General features: G+C 49.3%; 1 protein-coding gene across 2 annotated transcripts in view; it reads left to right on the forward strand.

The window, feature by feature from the left end:
• The window catches only part of pot1 (protection of telomeres 1 homolog), a 381,260-nt gene that overhangs the window by 302,254 nt on the left and 55,590 nt on the right, over window positions 1–23,416 (forward strand). For both annotated transcript variants that reach the window (XM_073059088.1, XM_073059086.1), the window contains exon 11: window positions 19,855–20,036. In XM_073059088.1, coding sequence (XP_072915189.1) covers window positions 19,855–20,036 — 182 coding nt within the window. The remainder of the gene's footprint in view (window positions 1–19,854; window positions 20,037–23,416) is intronic.

The raw sequence follows: 23,416 nt of genomic DNA on the forward strand, positions 1-23,416 counted from the left end.
CAACCCAGAAGTGGGATCAGTTTAGAGAGATGGTGACAGAGACAGCAAAATCAGTCCTCGGCCCCGAGGACCGGAACCACCAAGATTGGTTCAACGAGAATGACACTGCCATCAAAGATCTCCTGGGAAGGAAGAACAAAGCATTCATGGAGTGGCAAAATGACCCAAGCTCCATTCCCAAAAAAGAGCGGCTCAAGTCCCTTCCGGCCCATGCCCAACGGGAAATTCGCAAGATGCATGAAGCTGAAGAGGTGCAACGCTTCGCCAACATCAACAACTCAAAGCTGCTCTTCAACTCCATCAAGATGATCTTCGGCCCATCAAGATCTGGCTCATCTCCACTATTATCCCCTGATGGAACCACACTACTAAAGGACAAAGAGAACATCCAACACAGATGGAAAGAGCATTTCAGCCAGCTCCTGAACCGTCCTTCATTGGTCGACCGGTCTGCTCTGGACCAAATCCCCCAACAGCCTATTCACGAGGAACTAGATGATCCTCCCTCGATAGATGAGGTCAAGAAGGCTATCACACAGATGAGCAGTGGCAAGGTGCCCGGCAAGGATGGAAAACCTGCTGAACTGTAGAAGACACTCAGCAAGGAATCACTTGAGGCTTTCCACAGCACCCTGACTAGCACTTGGGGAGAAGAAGAGATGCCCCCTGACCTCAGAGACGCAACGATAATCGCCCTCTACAAAAATAAAGGTTCAAGGACCGACTGCGGGAACTAAAGAGGCATCTCACTACTTTCCATTGCTGGAAAATTCCTTGCCTGCATCATCCTCAACAGACTGATTCCAACAGTGTCAGAAGAGAACCTTCCCGAGTCGCGATGCAGCTTTCGTCCCGAACGCAGCACTGTCGACATGATCTTCGCCGTCAGACAGATACAGGAGAAGTGCCTGGACCAGAACATGACATTATACTCTGTCTTCATTGATCTGACGAAGGCGTTTGACACGGCCAACAGAAATGCGTTGTGGATCATCCTTAGAAAGCTTGGCTGCCCGCAAAAATTCACTCCACTCATCCGCCTGCTCCACGAAGGCATGACAGGAGAAGTGTTCTCAGATGGTTCCCCATCTGAGACTTCCAACATCTCAAATGGCGTGAAGCAAGGGTGCGTTCTGGCACCAGTTCTCTTCAACCTCTTCTTCACCCAAGTGTTGAAACATGCTGTTAAGGACCTAGACCTGGGTATTTACATAAGATATCACCTAGACGGATCAATGTTTGACCTGAGACGCCTTGCTGCAAAGACCAGAACGTTGAGCAGGCTCATCACTGAAGCCCTGTTTGCTGATAACTGTGCCCTCATGGCCCACCAGGAGAACCACCTGCAGATGATTGTCGACAAGCTCTCTGCAGCCCCAAAGCTGTTCGGCCTGACAATCAGCCTCGGTAAGACAGAAGTTCTCCTACAACCTGCACCAAACAGTCACCCTCCTCAGCCATGCATCACCATGGATAGCACTGTGCTGAAGAATGTGGAGAGCTTCAAGTATCTAGGAAGCACCATCTCCCGTGATGGATCCCTTGACAAAGAGATCATAGCAAGGATCCAGAAAGCCAGCCAGGACCTCGGGAAACTCCGTGTCAAAGTTCTGGAGCACAAAGACATTCAGCATTCAGCCAAGCTCAAGGTGTACAAGGCTGTGGTCCTCACCTCTCTCCAGTACGGCTGGGAAACCTGGACCCTGTACCACAGGCACATCAAACAGCTGGAGCAGTTTCACATGCACTCTCTGCAGTCGATCATTAGGATTCGATGGTAGGACCGAATCACCAACCAGGAAGTCCTTGACAGAGCCAACAGCACAAGGATCCTCCAGGCCCAGCTACGCTGGACTGGCCACGTAATCCGCATGGGTGAAACAAGAATCCCCAGGCCCAGCTACGCTGGACTGGCCATGTAATCCGCACGGGTGAAACAAGAATCCCCAGGCCCAGCTACGCTGGACTGGCCGTGTAATCCGCACGGGTGAAACAAGAATCCCCCAGGCCCAGCTACGCTGGACTGGCCACGTAATCCGCATGGGTGAAACAAGAATCCCCAGGCCCAGCTACGCTGGACTGGCCATGTAATCCGCACGGGTGAAACAAGAATCCCCAGGCCCAGCTACGCTGGACTGGCCGTGTAATCCGCACGGGTGAAACAAGAATCCCCCAGGCCCAGCTACGCTGGACTGGCCGTGTAATCCACACGGGTGAAACAAGAATCCCCGGGCAGCTGCTCTACAGTGAGCTTGAGCATAGCAGTCGCAATCAGGGCCGCCCCAAAAAGAGATAAAAAGACAATTTGCAATCGTACATCAATTGGGCAGACCTCCAGCCTCGACAGCTTGAGAAGTCTGCAGCTGACAGGGCTGTGTGGCGTGCCCTGACCAGGAAAGCTGCATCTGAGTTTGAGGATGTCCGGAATTAGCACCTTGCAGCAGCACGAGACCGACGTCACAAAACCGTGTATGCACCTGTTCCAACAACGGCATTCTGTGTCCCACCTGCAACCTCGTGTGTGCTTCGGCCTCTGGCCTCCGAAGCCACATGTGTATCCACAGCCGAATGCACAATGTTTAATCTTCCTCGGACCCTGAGAGACAACCACCATGCATGTATGTGCAAGTGTGTTCGGACCAAAGTCTGTGCGTGTATGCATGTGTATATGTGTGTGTACTGGTGTGTATTTGTGTGTGTGATCAGTTTTGGTTTGTAGCATTGGCATGAAGAAAGCAGAAGTGATGGGTTTGGCCCTGATCGATCCCCTCCTGTTGGCTTTCCATGTGAAATCACCATCGGACTGAAGGCTCAGTGGGTTCCGAAGAATGAATTGTGGATATTAGACGGATCAGGGATACGGGGATAGTCAGGAAGTGCTGGGACAGAAAGGCAGCTACAATCTTAGTGAAAGTGCAGCATGTTCGAGGGGTTAAATGGTTTCTCCCACTCAGTGCTCTGTATTGAGTTTCTTCCTTCACTGCAGTTAATGGCATAACTGGACTCTTGTGCTAATGAAATGTAAGTTTTGGACCTGTTCCTTCAAAGAGATCACAAACTGCTAGTAATGCCTTATTTCTTGTTTAATCCCAGTGGGGTAGTCATATGGGCTAGGTACAGACCCAAAGGGCTGAATGTGCTCCCTTTGAGCTGTCGTGGTGTCCCATTCACGACAAAGGACAGGGCCAACTGAAGCAGACCTGCCTTGTTTACCTCCAGGGATGGCAGCTCCTCTCCACGGCTTCAGCACCGTGGGTTCACTCAGCCGTGGGGGTGAAAGGTCGGGGAAGGGCCGAGCAGGCAAACCTGGGTGCTGGGAGCAAAGGATAGGTGGGAGTTTGGAGGGACAGGGGAGATATTTTGGGAGGGGTGGGGTTGGAGTTCAGAGGGCTTTGGAGAGTGCATTGGGGTGGAGAGGAGTTTGGAGGGGCAGTGAGATGGGGACCGGTTCGGCAACCTGTGGGTGTTCATCGTGTAGCTCTGTCGCCCTCTGCTGAACCACATGCGCAAGAACTGGCACACAGTCAGACACAGGAAACCAAATCATAGTCCTCGTTCCCTTCCTCTCATGGTCCACTGTCCTCTCCAGATTCCCTTCACCTCTTCCATCTGTCTCCTCCCAGCTTCTTACCTCATCCCCCCTCCCCCAAGCCATCTACCCAACTTGCCCCTCTGAGTCTCACACATCACCTGACAGTTTGACCTCCTTCCCCTCCCCCGCCCTCTCATTCCAGCTCCTTCCGCCCTCCTTTCCAGTCCTGATGAAGGGTTTTTGTCCCAAAATGTCGTCTGCTTATTCCCCTCCAGAGAGGCCATCTGACTGGCTGAGTTTCTCCCACATTTTGTGTGTGTGTTGCTCTGGATTTCCAGCATCTGCAGAATCCCTTGTCATTATTTTATCTACTGAGTGATACAGCGGGGAGTAAGCCCTTCCAGCCCTTCGAAGCATGCCACCCCACAACCCTAATTAAACCTCAGCTAATCACGGAACAACTTGCAAAGACCAGTTAACCGACCCGGTACATCTTTAGACTGTGGGAGGAAGCTGGAGCGCCCAGGGAAAACCCACGCATTCCGTGTGGTGAGCGTTCGGAGACTCCTTACAGAATGGCACCTGAATTGAACTCTGAACTCTGGAACACCCCGAGCCGCACTACGCTACTGTGCCGCCCAATAGTAAGCAACAATGCTTTACTCCTCCAGCAGGAAAGCACAGCCGGAATCACTCCAGTGCCTTCACGTGTGGCACTCACTGCCAGTCGTTTAGTTTTAGGCCGGAGAGCTTCAGAGGTCAAAGGGCACAGCTGGAGTGTTGTTTTCAGGGCCCCGGTGACAAGTCTCAGCAGCAGAGGCCGGGTGAAGGGGTGACAGTGGGCATTTGGGTGAATTCAGGCAGGCAGAGCCAGGCAAGACCGTGTAGGATCAATGATAGTCATAGAGTCCCACAGCACCAAAAGAGGTTCTTCAGCCCATCTGGTCCATGCTGAACAAGATGGCCATCAAAACTAGACCCATTTGCCTGCATTTTACTCGTTCCCCTTTAACCTTTCCCATCCACGTAGCTGTGCAACTGTCTTTTATATATTGTTGTTATACCCAGTATTGTACACGTCTTCTGGCAGCTCATTCCATATACTCATCACCCCCTTGATACAGAAGTTGTCCCTTGGATTCCGTTTGTCTTCCTCCTCCCACCCTAAACCTAGTTCTTGATTCCCTTTGCCTGTGATAACACTGTATATTCACCCCACATCCTTATCAGGACACCTTTAATTCTCCTCAGCCCCCAAGAATAGAATCCTAGCTTCTGCAGGCTCTTCCTTTAACACAAGTCCATAAGACATCGGAGCAGAATAAGGCCATTCAGCCCATTGAGTCTGTTCCGCCATTCTATCATGGCTGATTTATCATCCTTCTCAGCCCCATTCTCTTGCCTTCACCCCATAACCTGTTACTCTTACTAATCAGGAACCCCTCAACTTCTGCTTTAAATATACCCAATGATTTGGCCTCCACAGCCGTCTGTGGCACCAAATTCCGCAGATTCACCAACCTCCGGTTAAAAAATTTCCTCGGCCTCCCTGTCCTAAATGGACATCCCTCTTTTCTCAGGCGGTGACCTCTGGTCCTAGTCTCCCCCACTATAGGAAACATCCTCTCCAGATCCACTCTGTCTAGGCCTTTCAATATTTGATAAGTTTCAGTGAGAATTCCCCATCATTCTTCTGAACTTCAGACCCAGAGCCATCAAATGCTCCTCATATGTTAACTCTTTCATTCCCAGAGAATTCTCATAAACCTCCACTGTACGCTGTCCAATGCCAGCAAATTCTTGTTAAGAGCTCCTGACTTTGATTGCCACGGTAACATTGCGGTTAGCGTGACACCATTGCAGCTCGGAGTTCAGAGTTCAATTTCAACGTCATCTGTAAGGAGTCTCTACATCCAGATTTCATAGAGTGAGGCTTAACTTTGTACTTGCATCGTAATGGGCATGTTCCCAAGGGGAACGGTGGGCTGGATGAGAGATTACAAGCTGAAATTATGAACTTAACTGGTGTGATGTACTCACTGAGTCTCGAGTGGTGAGGTGGCGCTCGCTGCTTTGGTTGAAGCACAACCTCGAGCCAACAGAGGCCGCTAGAACCACACTGTGCAACGTCACTGGAAGTCCTCCTGGGCCCAGGCTCTGTCCAGCTGCTGAAAGCAGGGACTTGCTCTCAGTCCCACTCGTAGCCTGGAGTCATCAAGTGAAAAATCAGATGCTGGAAATGCAAAATAAAACTTACTAAGTGCTGGTAACATTCAGCCGGTCGGGCATCATCTGTGGAAAGAGAAATAGAGCAAACGTATCGAGTTGAGTTTGTTAACTCTTTGTTGGCTGTTGAACAAGCTCAGATATTGAATTAATTTAAAGCTGAGCTGATGGATTTCTGGGTGTTCAGGAATCGGGACGTACGGATGTGGTACGAGAAGGCACAAAGGTGGAAGGTCAGTCGTACTTTTGAATGGTAAAGGAGGACCGTAGGGCCAAATGGCCTTCTGCTCCTATCTGATTAGTGCTAATGAATTCCTGGCAGCAAAATAATGAAGTTCTCCAGCTACAAGAAATGAAACGGACTGCCATACTAGTGATCACCACGAGTCTTGACTAATATGGAGGTACTGCAATGCAATTAGCCCTTAAATGCTACGTGGAAAAGACATACTCTGGTGTGCGTGTGCATGTGTGTGCCTGTGTTTGTATTAGACACATGGGTTGCTGAGGGACAGCAGTCATAGGTCCTACACCACTACATTCAGGAATAGTTACCCTTCAACCAAACAGGCTCCTGAACCGGCATGGATAACTTAAGTCGCCACGACCTATGGACTCTACAACTCATTTTCTCAATATAATTTATTACTCATTTATTTTGTTTTTATTCGCACAGTTTGTCTTTTAAACATTGGTTGACAGTCGTGTCGTTTTTCATTGATTCAGTTGTATTTCTTTGAATGAATCTCAGGTTAGTTTCTGGTGAGATGTATGTCCTTTGATAATAAATTTGCTTTGAACTTTACTTTGAATTCATGTCACACCCATGGTAAGTGAACTTGATTGTAATCAATCCAACACTCCCAGACTGAGAGGTTTTCAAGATAATTAGATGGGACACAATGCATTAAATGATTTTTGTAAGTAGTTTTTCTTACTCCCCTTTCCTTTTCTAATTGAACAGGACTTGTTCGCCATTAGTTACAACTGCTGTTAAGTTCTGGTTGAGTTAAAGTACTGCAAAAGCAGTGGCTGATATGTAGGTCTCTGGTGACCTCTACTGGCGGTTGGTTGTATTGTGTTTAATGGCCCCTTGTTAGTACTCTATGTCTCCTATCACGTTTAATATTACTGGCATATGTCTTGAAATTTGTTAATTTTACTGCAGCAGTACAATGAAAATTGATAAATAAATATAGAGAAAAAACATGAAATACAGTAAATTTATATATGTTTATTAAATGGTTAAGTTAAAATAAGTAATGGAATAAAAACAGGAAATAAAAAAGTAGTGAAGTAGTGTTCATGGGTTCCAATGTCTGTTTAGAAATCGCATGGCAGAGGGAAAGAAGCTGTTCTTGTGTGCCTTCAGGCTTCTGTATCTCCTTCCCACGGTAACATTGCGAAGAGGGAATGTTGCAGGTTTTCTTTGTTTTATGGTGAAATTTTTACTGGATGATATTAAACAGAAGTTTCTCCAGCGGCCTTAGATATACTGTAAACTCACATTGCCCTAAGCCTATCAGGGAGGAGCAGGCAGGTTGAGTGGTTTTTCATTGGATAAGCAATGAGTCAGTAGTCATTTTTAAAACGTGAAGAATATTGGTGCAACAGAGGCATTGAGTGAGTATCATTTGCAGACAGGACCAAAGCGATGGTCATCTCTCAGCAAGAGAGCCAAGAGAGAGCCCCAGGGAGCCGTAGCAAAGAGCGATCCCGTGTGGCTGTAGCTCTTGTTCTTTTAGCTCTTCCCTTCCCACTATCCAGGAACCCAGACCCTCTCAGCAGGTGAAGCAGCGATTGATTCATTTGCATTTTTTCCAATCTGCTTGCTGCATTCGATGTTCACAGTGCGACTTCCTCGAAATTGGGGAAACCGAATGCGGGTTGAGTGATCACTTTATAAACTGCTTGTCCTTAACTGGATCACTACCTACAGACACTCGGACTCACTGACCCACACTCACTCACACACTTAGACAAGTACCCAGGTAGAACGTGCACCGACAAATGCACCCACAGGACCAGAAGACTAAAACTATCGGCCAAAAGTCTTGCTGCTCAGTCACGCATTTCTGCCTTTCCATTCCCAGGGTGAATTATTCATCTCTCCCTCTCTCCCTATCCCTCCCTCCCTCAGACCATCAGACTGATTAATTCACGTTGACACAATTGTATTTCTAAGCTATATTGACTGTTCTGATGTCTATCTTACTGTACATATTATTTATTACAAATTACTATAATCTGCACACTGCACATTCAGACAGAGATGTAACGTAAAGATTTTTACTCCTCGTGTATGTGAAGGACATAAGAAATAAAGTCAATTCAATTTCATTACAATTCCTGAGAATTAGTGTACTAGTTAACCCACTCTTCTCTTCTCTCCACTCTATCCCCAGGGTGAGAGTAGACAACGGTCTGTGTGTCCCACCCACTCTATCCCCAGGGTGAGAGTAGACAACGGTCTGTGTGTCCCACCCACTCCATCCCCAGGGTGAGAGTAGACAACGGTCTGTGTGTCCCACCCACTCCATCCCCAGGGTGAGAGTAGACAACGGTCTGTGTGTCCCACCCACTCTATCCCCAGGGTGAGAGTAGACAACAGTCTCTGTCGTCCCCCCCCACTCCATCCCCAGGGTGAGAGTAGACAACGGTCTGTGTGTCCCACCCACTCCATCCCCAGGGTGAGAGTAGACAACGGTCTGTGTGTCCCACCCACTCTATCCCCAGGGTGAGAGTAGACAACGGTCTGTGTGTCCCACCCACTCCATCCCCAGGGTGAGAGTAGACAACGGTCTGTGTGTCCCACCCACTCTATCCCCAGGGTGAGAGTAGACAACGGTCTGTGTGTCCCACCCACTCCATCCCCAGGGTGAGAGTAGACAACGGTCTGTTCCCCCCCCCCCACTCCATCCCCAGGGTGAGAGTAGACAACGGTCTGTTCCCCCCCCCACTCCATCCCCAGGGTGAGAGTAAACAACGGTCTCTGTCGTCCCCCCACTCCATCCCCAGGGTGAGAGTGGACAACGGTCTGAGTGTCCCCCCCCATTCTATCCCCAGGGTGAGAGTAGACAACGGTCTGTGTGTCCCACCCACTCCATCTCCAGGGTGAGAGTAGACAACGGTCTGTGTGTCCCACCCACTCCATCCCCAGGGTGAGAGTAGACATTGGTCTGTTCCCCCCCCCATTCTATCCCCAGGGTGAGAGTGGACAACAGTCTCTGTCGTCCCCCCCCCACTCCATCCCCAGGGTGAGAGTAGACAACGGTCTGTTCCCCCCCCACTCTATCCCCAGGGTGAGAGTGGACAACGGTCTGTTCCCCCCCCACTCTATCCCCAGGGTGAGAGTGGACAACGGTCTGTTCCCCCCCCCACTCCATCCCCAGGGTGAGAGTAAACAACGGTCTCTGTCGTCCCCCCACTCCATCCCCAGGGTGAGAGTGGACAACGGTCTGAGTGTCCCCCCCCATTCTATCCCCAGGGTGAGAGTAGACAACGGTCTGTGTGTCCCACCCACTCCATCTCCAGGGTGAGAGTAGACAACGGTCTGTGTGTCCCACCCACTCCATCTCCAGGGTGAGAGTAGACAACGGTCTGTGTGTCCCACCCACTCCATCTCCAGGGTGAGAGTAGACAACGGTCTGTGTGTCCCACCCACTCCATCTCCAGGGTGAGAGTAGACAACGGTCTGTGTGTCCCACCCACTCCATCCCCAGGGTGAGAGTAGACATTGGTCTGTTCCCCCCCCCACTCTATCCCCAGGGTGAGAGTAGACAACGGTCTGTTCCCCCCCCACTCCATCCCCAGGGTGAGAGTAGACAACGGTCTGTTCCCCCCCCACTCTATCCCCAGGGTGAGAGTGGACAACGGTCTGTTCCCCCCCCACTCTATCCCCAGGGTGAGAGTGGACAACGGTCTGTTCCCCCCCATTCTATCCCCAGGGTGAGAGTAGACAACGGTCTGTTCCTCACCCCCCCCCCCACTCCATCCCCAGGGTGAGAGTGGACAACAGTCTGTGTCCGCCCCCCCCCCCATTCTATCCCCAGGGTGAGAGTAGACAACGGTCTGTGTCCGCCCCCCCCCCATTCTATCCCCAGGGTGAGAGTAGACAACGGTCTGTGTCCGCCCCCCACTCCATCCCCAGGGTGAGAGTAGACAACGGTCTCTGTCCCCCCCCCACTCCATCCCCAGGGTGAGAGTGGACAACGGTCTGTGTGTGCCCCCCCCATTCTATCCCCAGGGTGAGAGTAGACAACGGTCTGTGTGTCCCACCCACTCTATCCCCAGGGTGAGAGTAGACAACGGTCTGTGTGTCCCACCCACTCTATCCCCAGGGTGAGAGTAGACAACGGTCTGTGTGTCCCACCCACTCTATCCCCAGGGTGAGAGTAGACAACGGTCTGTGTGTCCCACCCACTCTATCCCCAGGGTGAGAGTAGACAACGGTCTCTGTCGTCCCCCCCCCCCACTCCATCCCCAGGGTGAGAGTAGACTACGGTCTGTGTGCCCCCCCCCCACTCCATCCCCAGGGTGAGAGTAGACAACGGTCTGTGTCCGCCCCCCACTCCATCCCCAGGGTGAGAGTAGACAACGGTCTGTGTGCCCCCCCCCACTCCATCCCCAGGGTGAGAGTAGACAACGGTCTGTGTCCGCCCCCCACTCCATCCCCAGGGTGAGAGTAGACAACGGTCTCTGTCCCCCCCCCCACTCCATCCCCAGGGTGAGAGTGGACAACGGTCTGTGTGTGCCCCCCCCATTCTATCCCCAGGGTGAGAGTAGACAACGGTCTGTGTGTCCCACCCACTCTATCCCCAGGGTGAGAGTAGACAACGGTCTGTGTGTCCCACCCACTCTATCCCCAGGGTGAGAGTAGACAACGGTCTGTGTGTCCCACCCACTCCATCCCCAGGGTGAGAGTAGACAACGGTCTGTGTGTCCCACCCACTCTATCCCCAGGGTGAGAGTAGACAACAGTCTCTGTCGTCCCCCCCCACTCCATCCCCAGGGTGAGAGTAGACAACGGTCTGTGTGTCCCACCCACTCCATCCCCAGGGTGAGAGTAGACAACGGTCTGTGTGTCCCACCCACTCCATCCCCAGGGTGAGAGTAGACAACGGTCTGTGTGTCCCACCCACTCCATCCCCAGGGTGAGAGTAGACAACGGTCTGTGTGTCCCACCCACTCTATCCCCAGGGTGAGAGTAGACAACAGTCTCTGTCGTCCCCCCCCCACTCCATCCCCAGGGTGAGAGTAGACAACGGTCTGTGTGTCCCACCCACTCCATCCCCAGGGTGAGAGTAGACAACGGTCTGTGTGTCCCACCCACTCCATCCCCAGGGTGAGAGTAGACAACGGTCTGTGTGTCCCACCCACTCTATCCCCAGGGTGAGAGTAGACAACAGTCTCTGTCGTCCCCCCCCACTCCATCCCCAGGGTGAGAGTGGACAACGGTCTGTTCCCCCCCCATTCTATCCCCAGGGTGAGAGTAGACAACGGTCTGTGTGTCCCACCCACTCCATCCCCAGGGTGAGAGTAGACAACGGTCTGTGTGTCCCACCCACTCCATCCCCAGGGTGAGAGTGGACAACGGTCTGTGTGTGCCCCCCCCATTCTATCCCCAGGGTGAGAGTAGACAACGGTCTGTGTGTCCCACCCACTCCATCCCCAGGGTGAGAGTAAACAACAGTCTATGTGTCCCACCCACTCTATCCCCAGGGTGAGAGTAGACAACAGTCTCTGTCGTCCCCCCCCCCACTCCATCCCCAGGGTGAGAGTGGACAACGGTCTGTTCCCCCCCCATTCTATCCCCAGGGTGAGAGTAGACAACAGTCTCTGTCGTCCCCCCCCCCACTCCATCCCCAGGGTGAGAGTGGACAACGGTCTGTTCCCCCCCCACTCTATCCCCAGGGTGAGAGTAGACAACAGTCTCTGTCGTCCCCCCCCCCACTCCATCCCCAGGGTGAGAGTGGACAACGGTCTGTTCCCCCCCCACTCTATCCCCAGGGTGAGAGTGGACAACGGTCTGTTCCCCCCCCACTCCATCCCCAGGGTGAGAGTGGACAACGGTCTGTTCCCCCCCCACTCTATCCCCAGGGTGAGAGTGGACAACGGTCTGTTCCCCCCCCATTCTATCCCCAGGGTGAGAGTAGACAACGGTCTGTGTGTCCCACCCACTCCATCCCCAGGGTGAGAGTAAACAACAGTCTGTGTGTCCCACCCACTCTATCCCCAGGGTGAGAGTAGACAACGGTCTGTGTGTCCCACCCACTCCATCCCCAGGGTGAGAGTAGACAACGGTCTGTGTGTCCCACCCACTCCATCCCCAGGGTGAGAGTAGACAACGGTCTCTGTCGTCCCCCCCACTCCATCCCCAGGGTGAGAGTAGACAACGGTCTGTGTGTCCCACCCACTCCATCCCCAGGGTGAGAGTAGACAACGGTCTGTGTGTCCCACCCACTCCATCCCCAGGGTGAGAGTAGACAACGGTCTCTGTCGTCCCCCCCCACTCCATCCCCAGGGTGAGAGTAAACAACGGTCTGTTCCCCCCCCCCCCCCCACTCCATCCCCAGGGTGAGAGTGGACAACGGTCTGTGTCCGCCCCCCCCACTCCATCCCCAGGGTGAGAGTAGACAACGGTCTCTGTCGTCCCCCCCCCCCACTCCATCCCCAGGGTGAGAGTAGACAACGGTCTCTGTCGTCCCCCCCCCCACTCCATCCCCAGGGTGAGAGTAGACAACGGTCTGTGTCCGCCCCCCCACTCCATCCCCAGGGTGAGAGTAGACAACGGTCTGTGTGTCCCACCCACTCCATCCCCAGGGTGAGAGTGGACAACGGTCTGTGTGTGCCCCCCCCATTCTATCCCCAGGGTGAGAGTAGACAACGGTCTCTGTCGTCCCCCCCCACTCCATCCCCAGGGTGAGAGTAAACAACAGTCTCTGTCGTCCCCCCCCCCCACTCCATCCCCAGGGTGAGAGTAGACAACGGTCTGTGTCCGCCCCCCCACTCCATCCCCAGGGTGAGAGTGGACAACGGTCTGTGTCCGCCCCCCCACTCCATCCCCAGGGTGAGAGTGGACAACGGTCTGTGTGTGTCCGCCCCCCCCCCCACTCCATCCCCAGGGTGAGAGTGGACAACGGTCTGTGTGTGTCCGCCCCCCCCCCACTCCATCCCCAGGGTGAGAGTGGACAACGGTCTGTGTGTGTCCGCCCCCCCCCCACTCCATCCCCAGGGTGAGAGTAAACAACGGTCTGTGTCCGCCCCCCCACTCCATCCCCAGGGTGAGAGTGGACAACGGTCTGTGTGTGTCCGCCCCCCCCCCACTCCATCCCCAGGGTGAGAGTGGACAACGGTCTGTGTGTGTCCGCCCCCCCCCCCACTCCATCCCCAGGGTGAGAGTGGACAACGGTCTGTGTCCGCCCCCCCACTCCATCCCCAGGGTGAGAGTAGACAACGGTCTGTGTCTTCCCACAGTATATCCTGCTGTTTGCTTTTCAGTACACAGATACTCCTCCAAGTAATCAAAGCAAGGAAGTTTCTCAAATCCATCACACTTGGCTGAACGTTAAATAGAACTGAGTTTATTTTTGTTAATGAGAATGCTGTTATAATTTACAATTGAGAGCAGCCATGGATTGATGGTAATCCTTTTAAATGGGCCTGTGATTGAGCTAATGCGGGCCCTCGTGTATTTTTGTGTTGTATTTAAACAGGTTTCTTTATGCAGTTGATTACAAGAATTTGACTGAATTAATGATAAATTTAGACGGATAAGTATCTTTGACATTCGCTGCAGATTTTCTCAAAGGACGTCTCAAATTAAATGTTTGGTAATGAAAGTAAATGGCAGATGCCAAGTTATTGATGGTTGGTTTCACTTTGATTACATCATTAAAGCCTATGAGTTAAAATTGCTTGGCAGAGAGTATGTGTTTGGGAGATAATTCATGTTGAGGTCGCAGCTTTACCTGGCCAGGGTGGTTTTACTTTGTCGAGGATACTGAGGGTCAGTGGAGCAGCCTTGAGATTGTTTGAAAGGTTTGTCGTGGGTGGTCCTATCTCTCTTCATTTTCCTTACCCTTCTGGACAAGTATTGATGGAGTTAGACCTTCCAGGCAAATTGAAGACCTTTCACTGTGATGAGAAGGCTGATGTTTTGCTAATGCATTAAAATCTGGTTAATTCACCTCTTTTGTCAAAATCCTGGTCATCCTGAACGCTTGTAGGGCAAGAGTTCCATCTGGAGTCCATGGCCCCCTTGCTTAATGGTACTGGTGCACCACATGAGTAAGGTTGGGAACCCTGCTCGAGGGTCCGTTCTGGAGAGAATAGTGGTACCTCTGGTTTTGACTGAATTTCCTGCATTTGGGGAGTAATCTAGTGTGTGGCCTCAGGTCCATTCCTGAACCTGGTACATCTTCCAGTGCTCAGTGTTGCGACAGCGTAGGTTTTCCAGCACAGATGCTCAGAGCTTGCTCCACCACTTTTAAGGACAAAAACTGTGGGCCAAAGGTCTTGCTACTCGCCCACACGTCGTGCCTTTTCATTCCTGGGGTGCGTTGCTCGCCTTTCCCTGCCGTGATCTAATCTGCCACACTTCACCCCAGCAACGCTGTCATTCAGGCCCATCCCCCATCACACTCGTGATCCCAGCAGCAACCCTGCTCTGCCTCTGGCTCAAATGGCCGAATGGTCTACTTCTGCACCTATTGTCTACTGACACTACCCAGTTTCATTGCGCGCATCATTCACTGGTTTTCTTTTAATAAGTCTTCGCTATTGGGTGCCTTCAACAAATCCATATATGGAGCAGCTCCAGCACACTTCATCCCTTCTATTACTTCAAAGGAAGTCGATCCTTAGTCAGACATGGCTTATCTTTCACAGGTCCATGCTCACACCACTTGATCAATCAAACTGCATTAGAGGGTAATGTGACATGCTCCTTGGAGCTATTTTGAGGAAGGGGAGGAGTCTTGGGGAGGGGAGTTCAGGACCAGAGGGCACAACCTCACAAGAGGGATGTCCATTTGGAATAGAGCTGAGGAGGAACTTCTTCGGTCAGAGTGGTGAATCTGTGGAACTCGTCACCTCAGGCAGCTGTTGAGGCCAAGTCATTGGGTAATTTAAAGCAGGGGTTGATAGATCCTTGATTAGTCAGAGCATAAGGTGTTACAGAGAAAAGGCAGGAGATTGAGGCTGAGAGGACAATGGATCAGCCATGATGGAATGGTGGAGCAGACTTGATGGGCCAAATGGCCTAATTCTGCTCCTATATCTCCTGGTCTCGTGGACCTAGCCTAATGTTTATTGTCCGCCCACTATTTCTGAAGTGAAGTGGTTACCTGTGCCTCATTGCAATGCGATCTGTGGGAGCTTGCTGTGTAAACATGGCTGACTTGCCTCCTGCAGCTTTGAAGCGTGGTCGGCGTTAGTGATATGAAGCCCTTTGGGTTGCTCTGGAAGGGATGGTGCTCAGCTTTATATCTACACTGTTTAGAACCAGAATCAGGTTTATTCTCACTGCTGCAGTTCAATGCAATACATAACAGAGAAGAAGGATTATTTAAAATAATAGTAATAAATAAATAAGTCAATCAATTACAGTATATGTATATTGAATAGATTAAAAATCATGCAAAACACAAATAATATATACAGTCGGCCCTCCTTATCCGCGGGGGATTGGTTCCGGGACCCCCGCTGATTCCAAAAAACGCGGATGCTCAAGTCCCTTATTTAACCTGTCTCAGTGCGGTGGTCTTTTGGACCCAGCGGAACCCCGGACTTTATTTAACCTGTCTCAGTGCGGTGGTCTTTTGGACCCAGCGGAACCCCGGACTTTATTTAACCTGTCTCAGTGCGGTGGACATTAGGACCCGGCACAGCTCTGAATCCGCAGTCTTTCTGTTCACGAAAATAATCACGGTCGCGATTGAAAATAAAGTGGAAGTAATAAAGCAATCGGAAAGAGGTTGAAACGCCATTTGTCACTGGAAAAGCATTAGGCTATAGTCGGTCAACGATCGGAACAATTTTAATGGAGCATGTGAAAGGCCCTGCCCCGATGAAAGCTACAATTATTACTAAGCAACGCAGTGGTTTAATTATTGAAATACGTATGTTTCTTAAGTGTTTTATATGCGTAGAAAGGTAATATATATACTATATACTATGTATATATGTATGTATATACTATGTATATATGTATGTATATACTATGTATGTGGGGTGTGTCAGGAATGGACAGGAGGAGGAGTATAGGAAACTGATACAGGACTTTGTGATATGGTGCAACTCAAACTACCTGCGTCTCAATATCACCAAGACCAAGGAGATGGTGGTGGACTTTAGGAGATCTAGGCCTCATATGGAGCCAGTGATCATTAATGGAGAATGTGTGGAGCAGGTTAAGACCTACAAGTATCTGGGAGTACAGTTAGATGAGAAGCTAGACTGGACTGCCAACACAGATGCCTTGTGCAGGAAGGCACAGAGTCGACTGTACTTCCTTAGAAGGTTGGCGTCATTCAATGTCTGTAGTGAGATGCTGAAGATGTTCTATAGGTCAGTTGTGGAGAGCGCCCTCTTCTTTGTGGTGGCGTGTTGGGGAGGAAGCATTAAGAAGAGGGACGCCTCACGTCTTAATAAGCTGGTAAGGAAGGCGGGCTCTGTCGTGGGCAAAGTACTGGAGAGTTTAACATCGGTAGCTGAGCGAAGGGCGCTGAGTAGGCTACGGTCAATTATGGAAAACTCTGAACATCCTCTACATAGCACCATCCAGAGACAGAGAAGCAGTTTCAGCAACAGGTTACTATCGATGCAATGCTCCTCAGACAGGATGAAGAGGTCAATACTCCCCAATGCCATTAGGCTTTACAATTCAACCGCCAGGACTTAAGAACTTTTTAAAAGCTATTATTAATGCTTTTTGAGATAGTGATTTAGATGCATATCATATTTTTTACTGAGTTAAGTATTGTATGTAATTAGTTTTGCTACAACAAGTGTATGGGACATTGGAAAAAAAGTTGAATTTCCCCATGGGGATGAATAAAGTATCTATCTATCTATCTATACTAAGAAAAACGTTTTACTAACTGACGCTAAATAATACTGGATGCACCTGTTCCGACTTCAAATCCGACTTAAAGACGGACTCAGGAATGGAACTCATTCATAACCCGGGGACTGCCTGCACTTTTAAATCATCTCTAGATTACTTAATATTAGTTGTTATACTGTATTGTATAGTTGTTATACTGTATTGTTTAGGGAATAATGACAAGAAAAAATAGTCTGTACATGCTCAAACAACGAGTGCTGGAGAGAGAACTTCCGGGTTTTCCCGATCCGCGGTTGGTTGAATCCGCACATGCGGAATCCGCGGATAGGGAGGGCAGACTGTATTAAAAAGGTGAGGTAGTGTTCATGGGCTCAATGTCCATTTAGGAATCGGATGGCAGAAGGGAAGAAGCTGTTCCTGAATCGCTGAGTGCCTGCCTTCAGCTTTCTGTAACGTGAACATTTACCTTTTCTCTGAATGGCTTGTATAGTTCTCCTGCCATCGATGTTTAACTTGGTGGCTGTGGCTTCTTATTTTATCCCGGCCCCCTTTCTTCTGGCATGCTGCACCATGAGGGACCTTACCTCTCTGTCCTCGGACGATTGAAAGATTGTGACCATTTCTTCACATTTTGCAACCATTGCTGTTTTCAGTATTCCAACATGGGTGGGGGGACCTACAAGGAGGTCTCTGGTGGGCCATACCCTGAAATACCTCTCAATATAACAACACCATCCACTTCCTCTCTGAAGACAGATCTAAAATGGACATTTAATACATCAATAATATCCTGATAGAGTTGTACAGCGAGGAAGTCTGTGCTGACTATCAAGCATCCCATTTGCAGTAATCCTATTTTAACTCCCCCTTAGCTTCACCCAAATTCAGTCACTCACATACACATTAATGAAGGGCAATTCACAGCAGCTAATTGGCCTACCAGCCCACATGCCTTTGGGATGTGGGAGAAAACCGGAGCATCTGGGGCAAACCCCACACAGTCACAGAGAAAGACAGAGGTATATTTAATCTCATGAGGGGCAGAGGCACGGTGAAAGCACATCGCCTTTTTCCCAGGGAGAGGGCGCTAAAATCGAGGGCATCAGTTCACAATCAGAGGCCAGAAATTTAAAAGGGACATCAGGGGCAACTTCTTCACAGGGTGCGATGTGCGTTTGAAATGAGCTGCCAGAAATAATGGCTCAGGCAGGCATATTGGTAACATTCAAAAGCCATCTAGCTAAGTACATGGGCAGGAGAGGTTTAGAGGGCGGGTGGGGCTAGCTCACTAGGTAACACAGGCTGCACTGGACCAGATGGGCTGAAGGGCTTGCTTCCCTGCTGTATGACTCTGTAGAAGCAAGCAGACTCCACACAGACAGTGCCGATGGGCAGGATTAAACTTGGACCAGTGGAGCCATGAGGTAGCAACTCTACCAGCTGTGCCGGGGTATCGTCTTCCTCAACAAAATATATGTTTCTATTTGGCTCGCTATTCGGTCTAAAAGCATTTAAGTGTCAGAGGAGTGACTAATAATCAGGAGGTGATAACGAAACTATGAAATGATATTTAGCAAGGTTGCCAATCAAAGAATTCGACCTTCCAGGTCGCGGAGGAAATAGGAGTAGGAGTTGGGCCTCTTGATCTCTGAAGCCTGTCCTGCCATTCAGTCTGATTTGCTCCATTCCTCTTCTCCAGTTCCCCATAGAAAAGTCACCTTCTTCCTCTTTAAATGCACTCCCTCGCCCATTATCTGTTGGGGGCATAATGTTGTAACTGAAATTCCCCCTCCGACATGTGCAGACACTTGGAGAAATGAGTTTACAGAGAATATTCAGATTTATTTATTTAGCACATGTACATTGAAACATGCAGTGAAATGTGTTGTTTGCATTAACAACCAGCACACCCAAGGTCGTGCTGGGGGCAGCCTGCAAATCTTGTCACACATTATGGTGCCAACATAGCACTCCCACAATGCTCAGCACAACAGCACAACGGCAGCAACAAAACAACAACCTTTTTTCCCTTCCAGTCACACCCCACCCCCACTCACTCACAGAGAGGTCTCCAACCCCAGGCAAGTCACCTCTGAGCCTCCAGTAGCTGGCACGAACTTGCAGACCCTAGGGCCTCACTCATCGGGTCTCAACATCCAGACTTGCTGTCTTCGGCCTGTGACTGATGCCCATTTGAAGCAGGTGGCAGCCTCCGACTGCAGCACTGAGGTGTTGAGGGTGTCGGTAAATGATCCAGCCAGTTGGTCAGCACGGGATTTCAATACCCTGCCCGGTACACCTCCCCTCCTGCATCCAACATGTTGAAGCAATCACGAAGAAGGCGCACTAAGAGTGAAACTACATTAGGACTCTTTGAGGAAATTTGGTCTGGCACTAAAGATTCTAGCAAGTTTCTATAGATGTATAGTGGAGAGCACTGGGCTGGTTGCATTACAACCTGCTGTGCAGGATCGGAAGAGGCTGCAGAGGGGTTTGGACTCAGCTAGCACCATCATGGGCACAGGTATCCATCCGCACCTTTGAGGGCATCTTGAGGTGCCTCAAGAAGGAGAGATCTATCACTAAGGACCACACTATCCAGAATATGCCCTTTTCTCATTACTACCTTTGGGTAGGGGATGCAGGATTCTAAAGACTCACACTCAATGTATTAGGAGTAGCTCTTCCCGTCCATAATCATATTGCAGAGTGGTTCATGAACACTACCTCATTGATCTCCTTTTGCACCATTTTTGTAACTTACAGTAACCTTTATGTCTTGCACTTTACTGCTGCCACAGAACACTAAATTTTACCACATATATCACTGATAATAGACCTGATTGTCAATGAATGTAAAGTATATATTTTATTCCATTTGTTAAGTTTGGCAGTGAACCATTTATCACCATATAGGATTGAGAAGGGAATCTAGACTTCAGTTCAGTTTATCTCCAGAATGCCAAATGCCAGATAACAGAGCAAAATAGCATGAATAATGGTTGTTTATTTTCCAAAACCGTTGCAGCTGGGAGCGTACCTGAAAATCCACAACATTCACGCAAAGCTGACAGCAGCCAGCGCCGAGAAACAGAACGAGAGTCTGGACGGAGGGCCAGAGATGGAATTCCACCTTCATGGGGGCACGTCGTACGGACGAGGGATAGTGGTGTTGCCAGCAGACTGCAGTGACACTCAGAGGCTGAAGCAGTAAGTTACACGGCAGGTTGACAGGTGAAAAATGTGAAGCTCCTCAGCGTTCCTTGTCCCACCGGGAACGGGAGTGGGTTGGAATGTTTCGCTAACCAGTCTTGCAGAGGGGGAGCAGTTGGCCCCTTTGTGCCTGGTGCTGTTTTTTTGAAAGTTATTGTGCTGGGCCAATAACACAGAGGTCAGAGGATCCAAACCACACTCTGCCATTTGTGAAAACAAGAGACTGCAGATGCTGGGACCTAAAGGAACACACTAAATTGTGGAGTAACACAATGGGACAGGCAGCATCTATAGAGGGAAATAAAGAGTAGGTATCTCAACCCAAGATGTCGACCGTTCATTCCTCTCCGTAGATGCTGCTTGACCTGCTGAGTTTCTACAGCTTTGTGTGTGTTACTCTGCTGTTTGTGTTCCTCTTGTCTCCCTTTCAGCTATCTGTTCAGTTCCTTTGTGTAGACCACTACTGACTCAGATTCCTTCATGCAATCCATACCATTGCAACTTGGCGCCTTTAAACAAAGCCTCATCTCCCTCTGGTCTTTATCCCGTCAGGTAAAGTTGGTGCCTTCTGCTTTTATGACAAATAACCTCCTATTGGCTGCTAGAAGACAGGAAAAGGGTAGGAGTTTCTCCCAGCCTACCAGTCATGTGATCCTTTACAGTGCATATGATTATTGTTACATCAGCCCTGAGCTATTCTATCATGTCGCACTGGGTGTGAGAGATTGCATGATTGGAACATGTACCCCCTACATTGAGCGTCTCTGGCCATTGAGGACTTGGTATAGTCCATTATGTGTCTCCTTCCAGTATCAGTCCTCCTCTGAGAAAGCGCCAGCACTGCCTGGATTGCTGCTGTTTGCACAAATGGGTAAATCAGTTTATTACTGTCACGTGGACTGAGCTACAGAGAAAACCTTTGCTTTGCATGTCCTCTATACTGATCATTTCACTGCGACGCGCATCGAGGTGGTAACAGTGGAGAATGAAGTGTAACAGTTACAGAGAAAGTGCAATGCAGGCCGACAATGAGTCACAAGGTTGACTGCGATGATAAGATTTCATCTTCAACACACCGTTCAGTAATCTTATGGCAGCAGGATAGGAGTTGTCCTTCAGCCTGTTGGTCTGTGCTTTCAGGATTTTGTCTCTACTGCCCGATGGGAGTGGGCAAAGCAGAGAACGTCCAGGATGGCTGTGGTCTTTGATTATCTTGGCTGGTTTATTGAAGCAGCAAGAAGTGTAGACCATTCAATAATCTTGTAACAGTGGGATAGAAGTTGTTCTTGAGCGTACGTGCTTCAGGCTTGGTATCTTCTGCAGGATGGGAGGGGAAAGAATGGAGAATTTCTTTGTGGGGATTATCTTTGATAATGCTGGCTGCTTTATCAAGGAGGCAAAAAGTGTCCGTGGAGTGGAGCCTGGTTTCCGTGACATGCTGAGTTACAGCTCTGTTGATTCTTGCAGTCACGAGCAGAGCAGTAATCGTACCAAGCCACGATGCATCCTGGTAGGATGCTTTCTATGGTGCATCGATAAGAAATGGTGAGAGTCAAAGGGGACATGCTGAAGCTGTAGAGGTGCTGGTGCACTCTCTTGGCCATGGCATCTGTGTGGTTAAACCAAACCCAAGTGTCCTCAGTTAATGATCTTATTTAACAATAAAATAATAACTGCATAGATTCACAGAGCCATGCAATACTCCATCCACTACCCATTCCAGCCATCAAACACCTGTCATACTCTACATTATGCTGGTAATGTAGCAAACTTCTCAAGGAAATCAAAAGAATGAATTGTTTAGGTCAGTTGACTGTCATCACTAATGAATTGGTCTCTGAAAACGTGAGCTCGTTCCTCAGTCACACTTGTTTACTTGTGCACAAGAACAGCCTGGCCCTTGCCACTGGGCTGGTCTAAAGTTTAAACTAAGAAATGTCATGTTTATACAAAACATGCCTGGTTGGCTACAGATATTGACCGATAGGTAACCTTGTGGGTGTTCAAATTCTTTTTTTGTGTAATGAATTACTTATTACACTGTGGTGATACAGATGTTACTAGCCAATAATACTTATTGTCCAATAGTAAGCGTCACCCAAGAATCCTTTGTTTGATTTGTGCCTTGGTATGTCAAATAGCAAAGGGGGCTATTCTCTTCAAAGACCTTTCTTATCTGAGTTGACTACACACTATTTGTAAAATATCTTTGCCCGGACATTAGCTTAACCCTTACCTTGCCACAACTTCCTTATGTCCAACAGGCTCAATTTTATGGTGTGGGTTAAGAATGACAGATGGGGAGGTTTAGGGAAAGAGTTGATAAATCAGTTAATTATTCTGACGTATACCGAGATACAGTGAAAATCTTAGTTTTGCATCAATACAGATCATTTCATGATCTCATCATGTACATCCCTCATACATGATGTCATCATGTACCACCAGCATCGATGAATCCATGTAGTATGTGGGAAAAGCAATTCCAGTTTAGATTTAGAGCTTGACCATGTGTAATGAGAACAGTAAGAGAAATGGCCGAGACTGGGAGTGTGCAACAATGTCAGTGGATTGTGAGGCTAGTGAAGGCTACAGAGATAGGAATGAGTGTGGCATTAGAGTGATTCAAATACAGGGAAATGCAGTTTAGCTGTGAGGGCAATCAACCTGACCACTACCATAATATATTTTCAGTTGAACAGTTGTCTGACACTAGGTTAATGATGTACTAAGGACTCATTGTGCCACCAACAAGAAGGCTAACGTAAGAGTTTAATTCTGTGGTGTCAACAAGGTACAAACTGCTGAAGATGGTTCGGGACAATTCTTCGTTCCTCAAAGCTGTTGTTGGGTAAACACAAAACAGGGCAAGAAATCATAGAAGTGGTGATAGTGATCATCTTATCCTTTTCCACCTCCAGCCAGACTTCAACCCCCAAATAGAAATTTCCCAAACCACATACTGTCACGGTCACTTTTGTCTTGTCATCCATCACTTCCTACGCCACAATGTTCCACTTTCTGATTCTACCTTTGAATCCGTGGTCCCTATTTAAACCACCGCTCTTACATACTGATCACTGCCCTGGTACTTAACCGTTATCTCTGGGGACAGTGACTTGAATGGACTTGGCTAACAGCTGGTTCTGATGTGCAGTCAGACTGGGCTGGAATGTAAAGAGACATCCGTCTTCTCTTATCTGATTCTCTAGTGCAAACTGTTTTCACGTTGGTCTTTCCTCTCTGCCACTTCTGAGCAGAGAGTTCACTTAAAAAGCCCTTTACAATTGCTGCAGGGTGACAAGTTCTTCTTTAACAATCCCACCTCCACCAGTAACTACAAGAAGCTCATGATTGGTATAGTTACTGAGACTGAG

Source organism: Hemitrygon akajei, chromosome 10 (genome assembly GCF_048418815.1).
Source record: "Hemitrygon akajei chromosome 10, sHemAka1.3, whole genome shotgun sequence".
Classification (NCBI taxonomy): Eukaryota; Metazoa; Chordata; class Chondrichthyes; order Myliobatiformes; family Dasyatidae; genus Hemitrygon; species Hemitrygon akajei.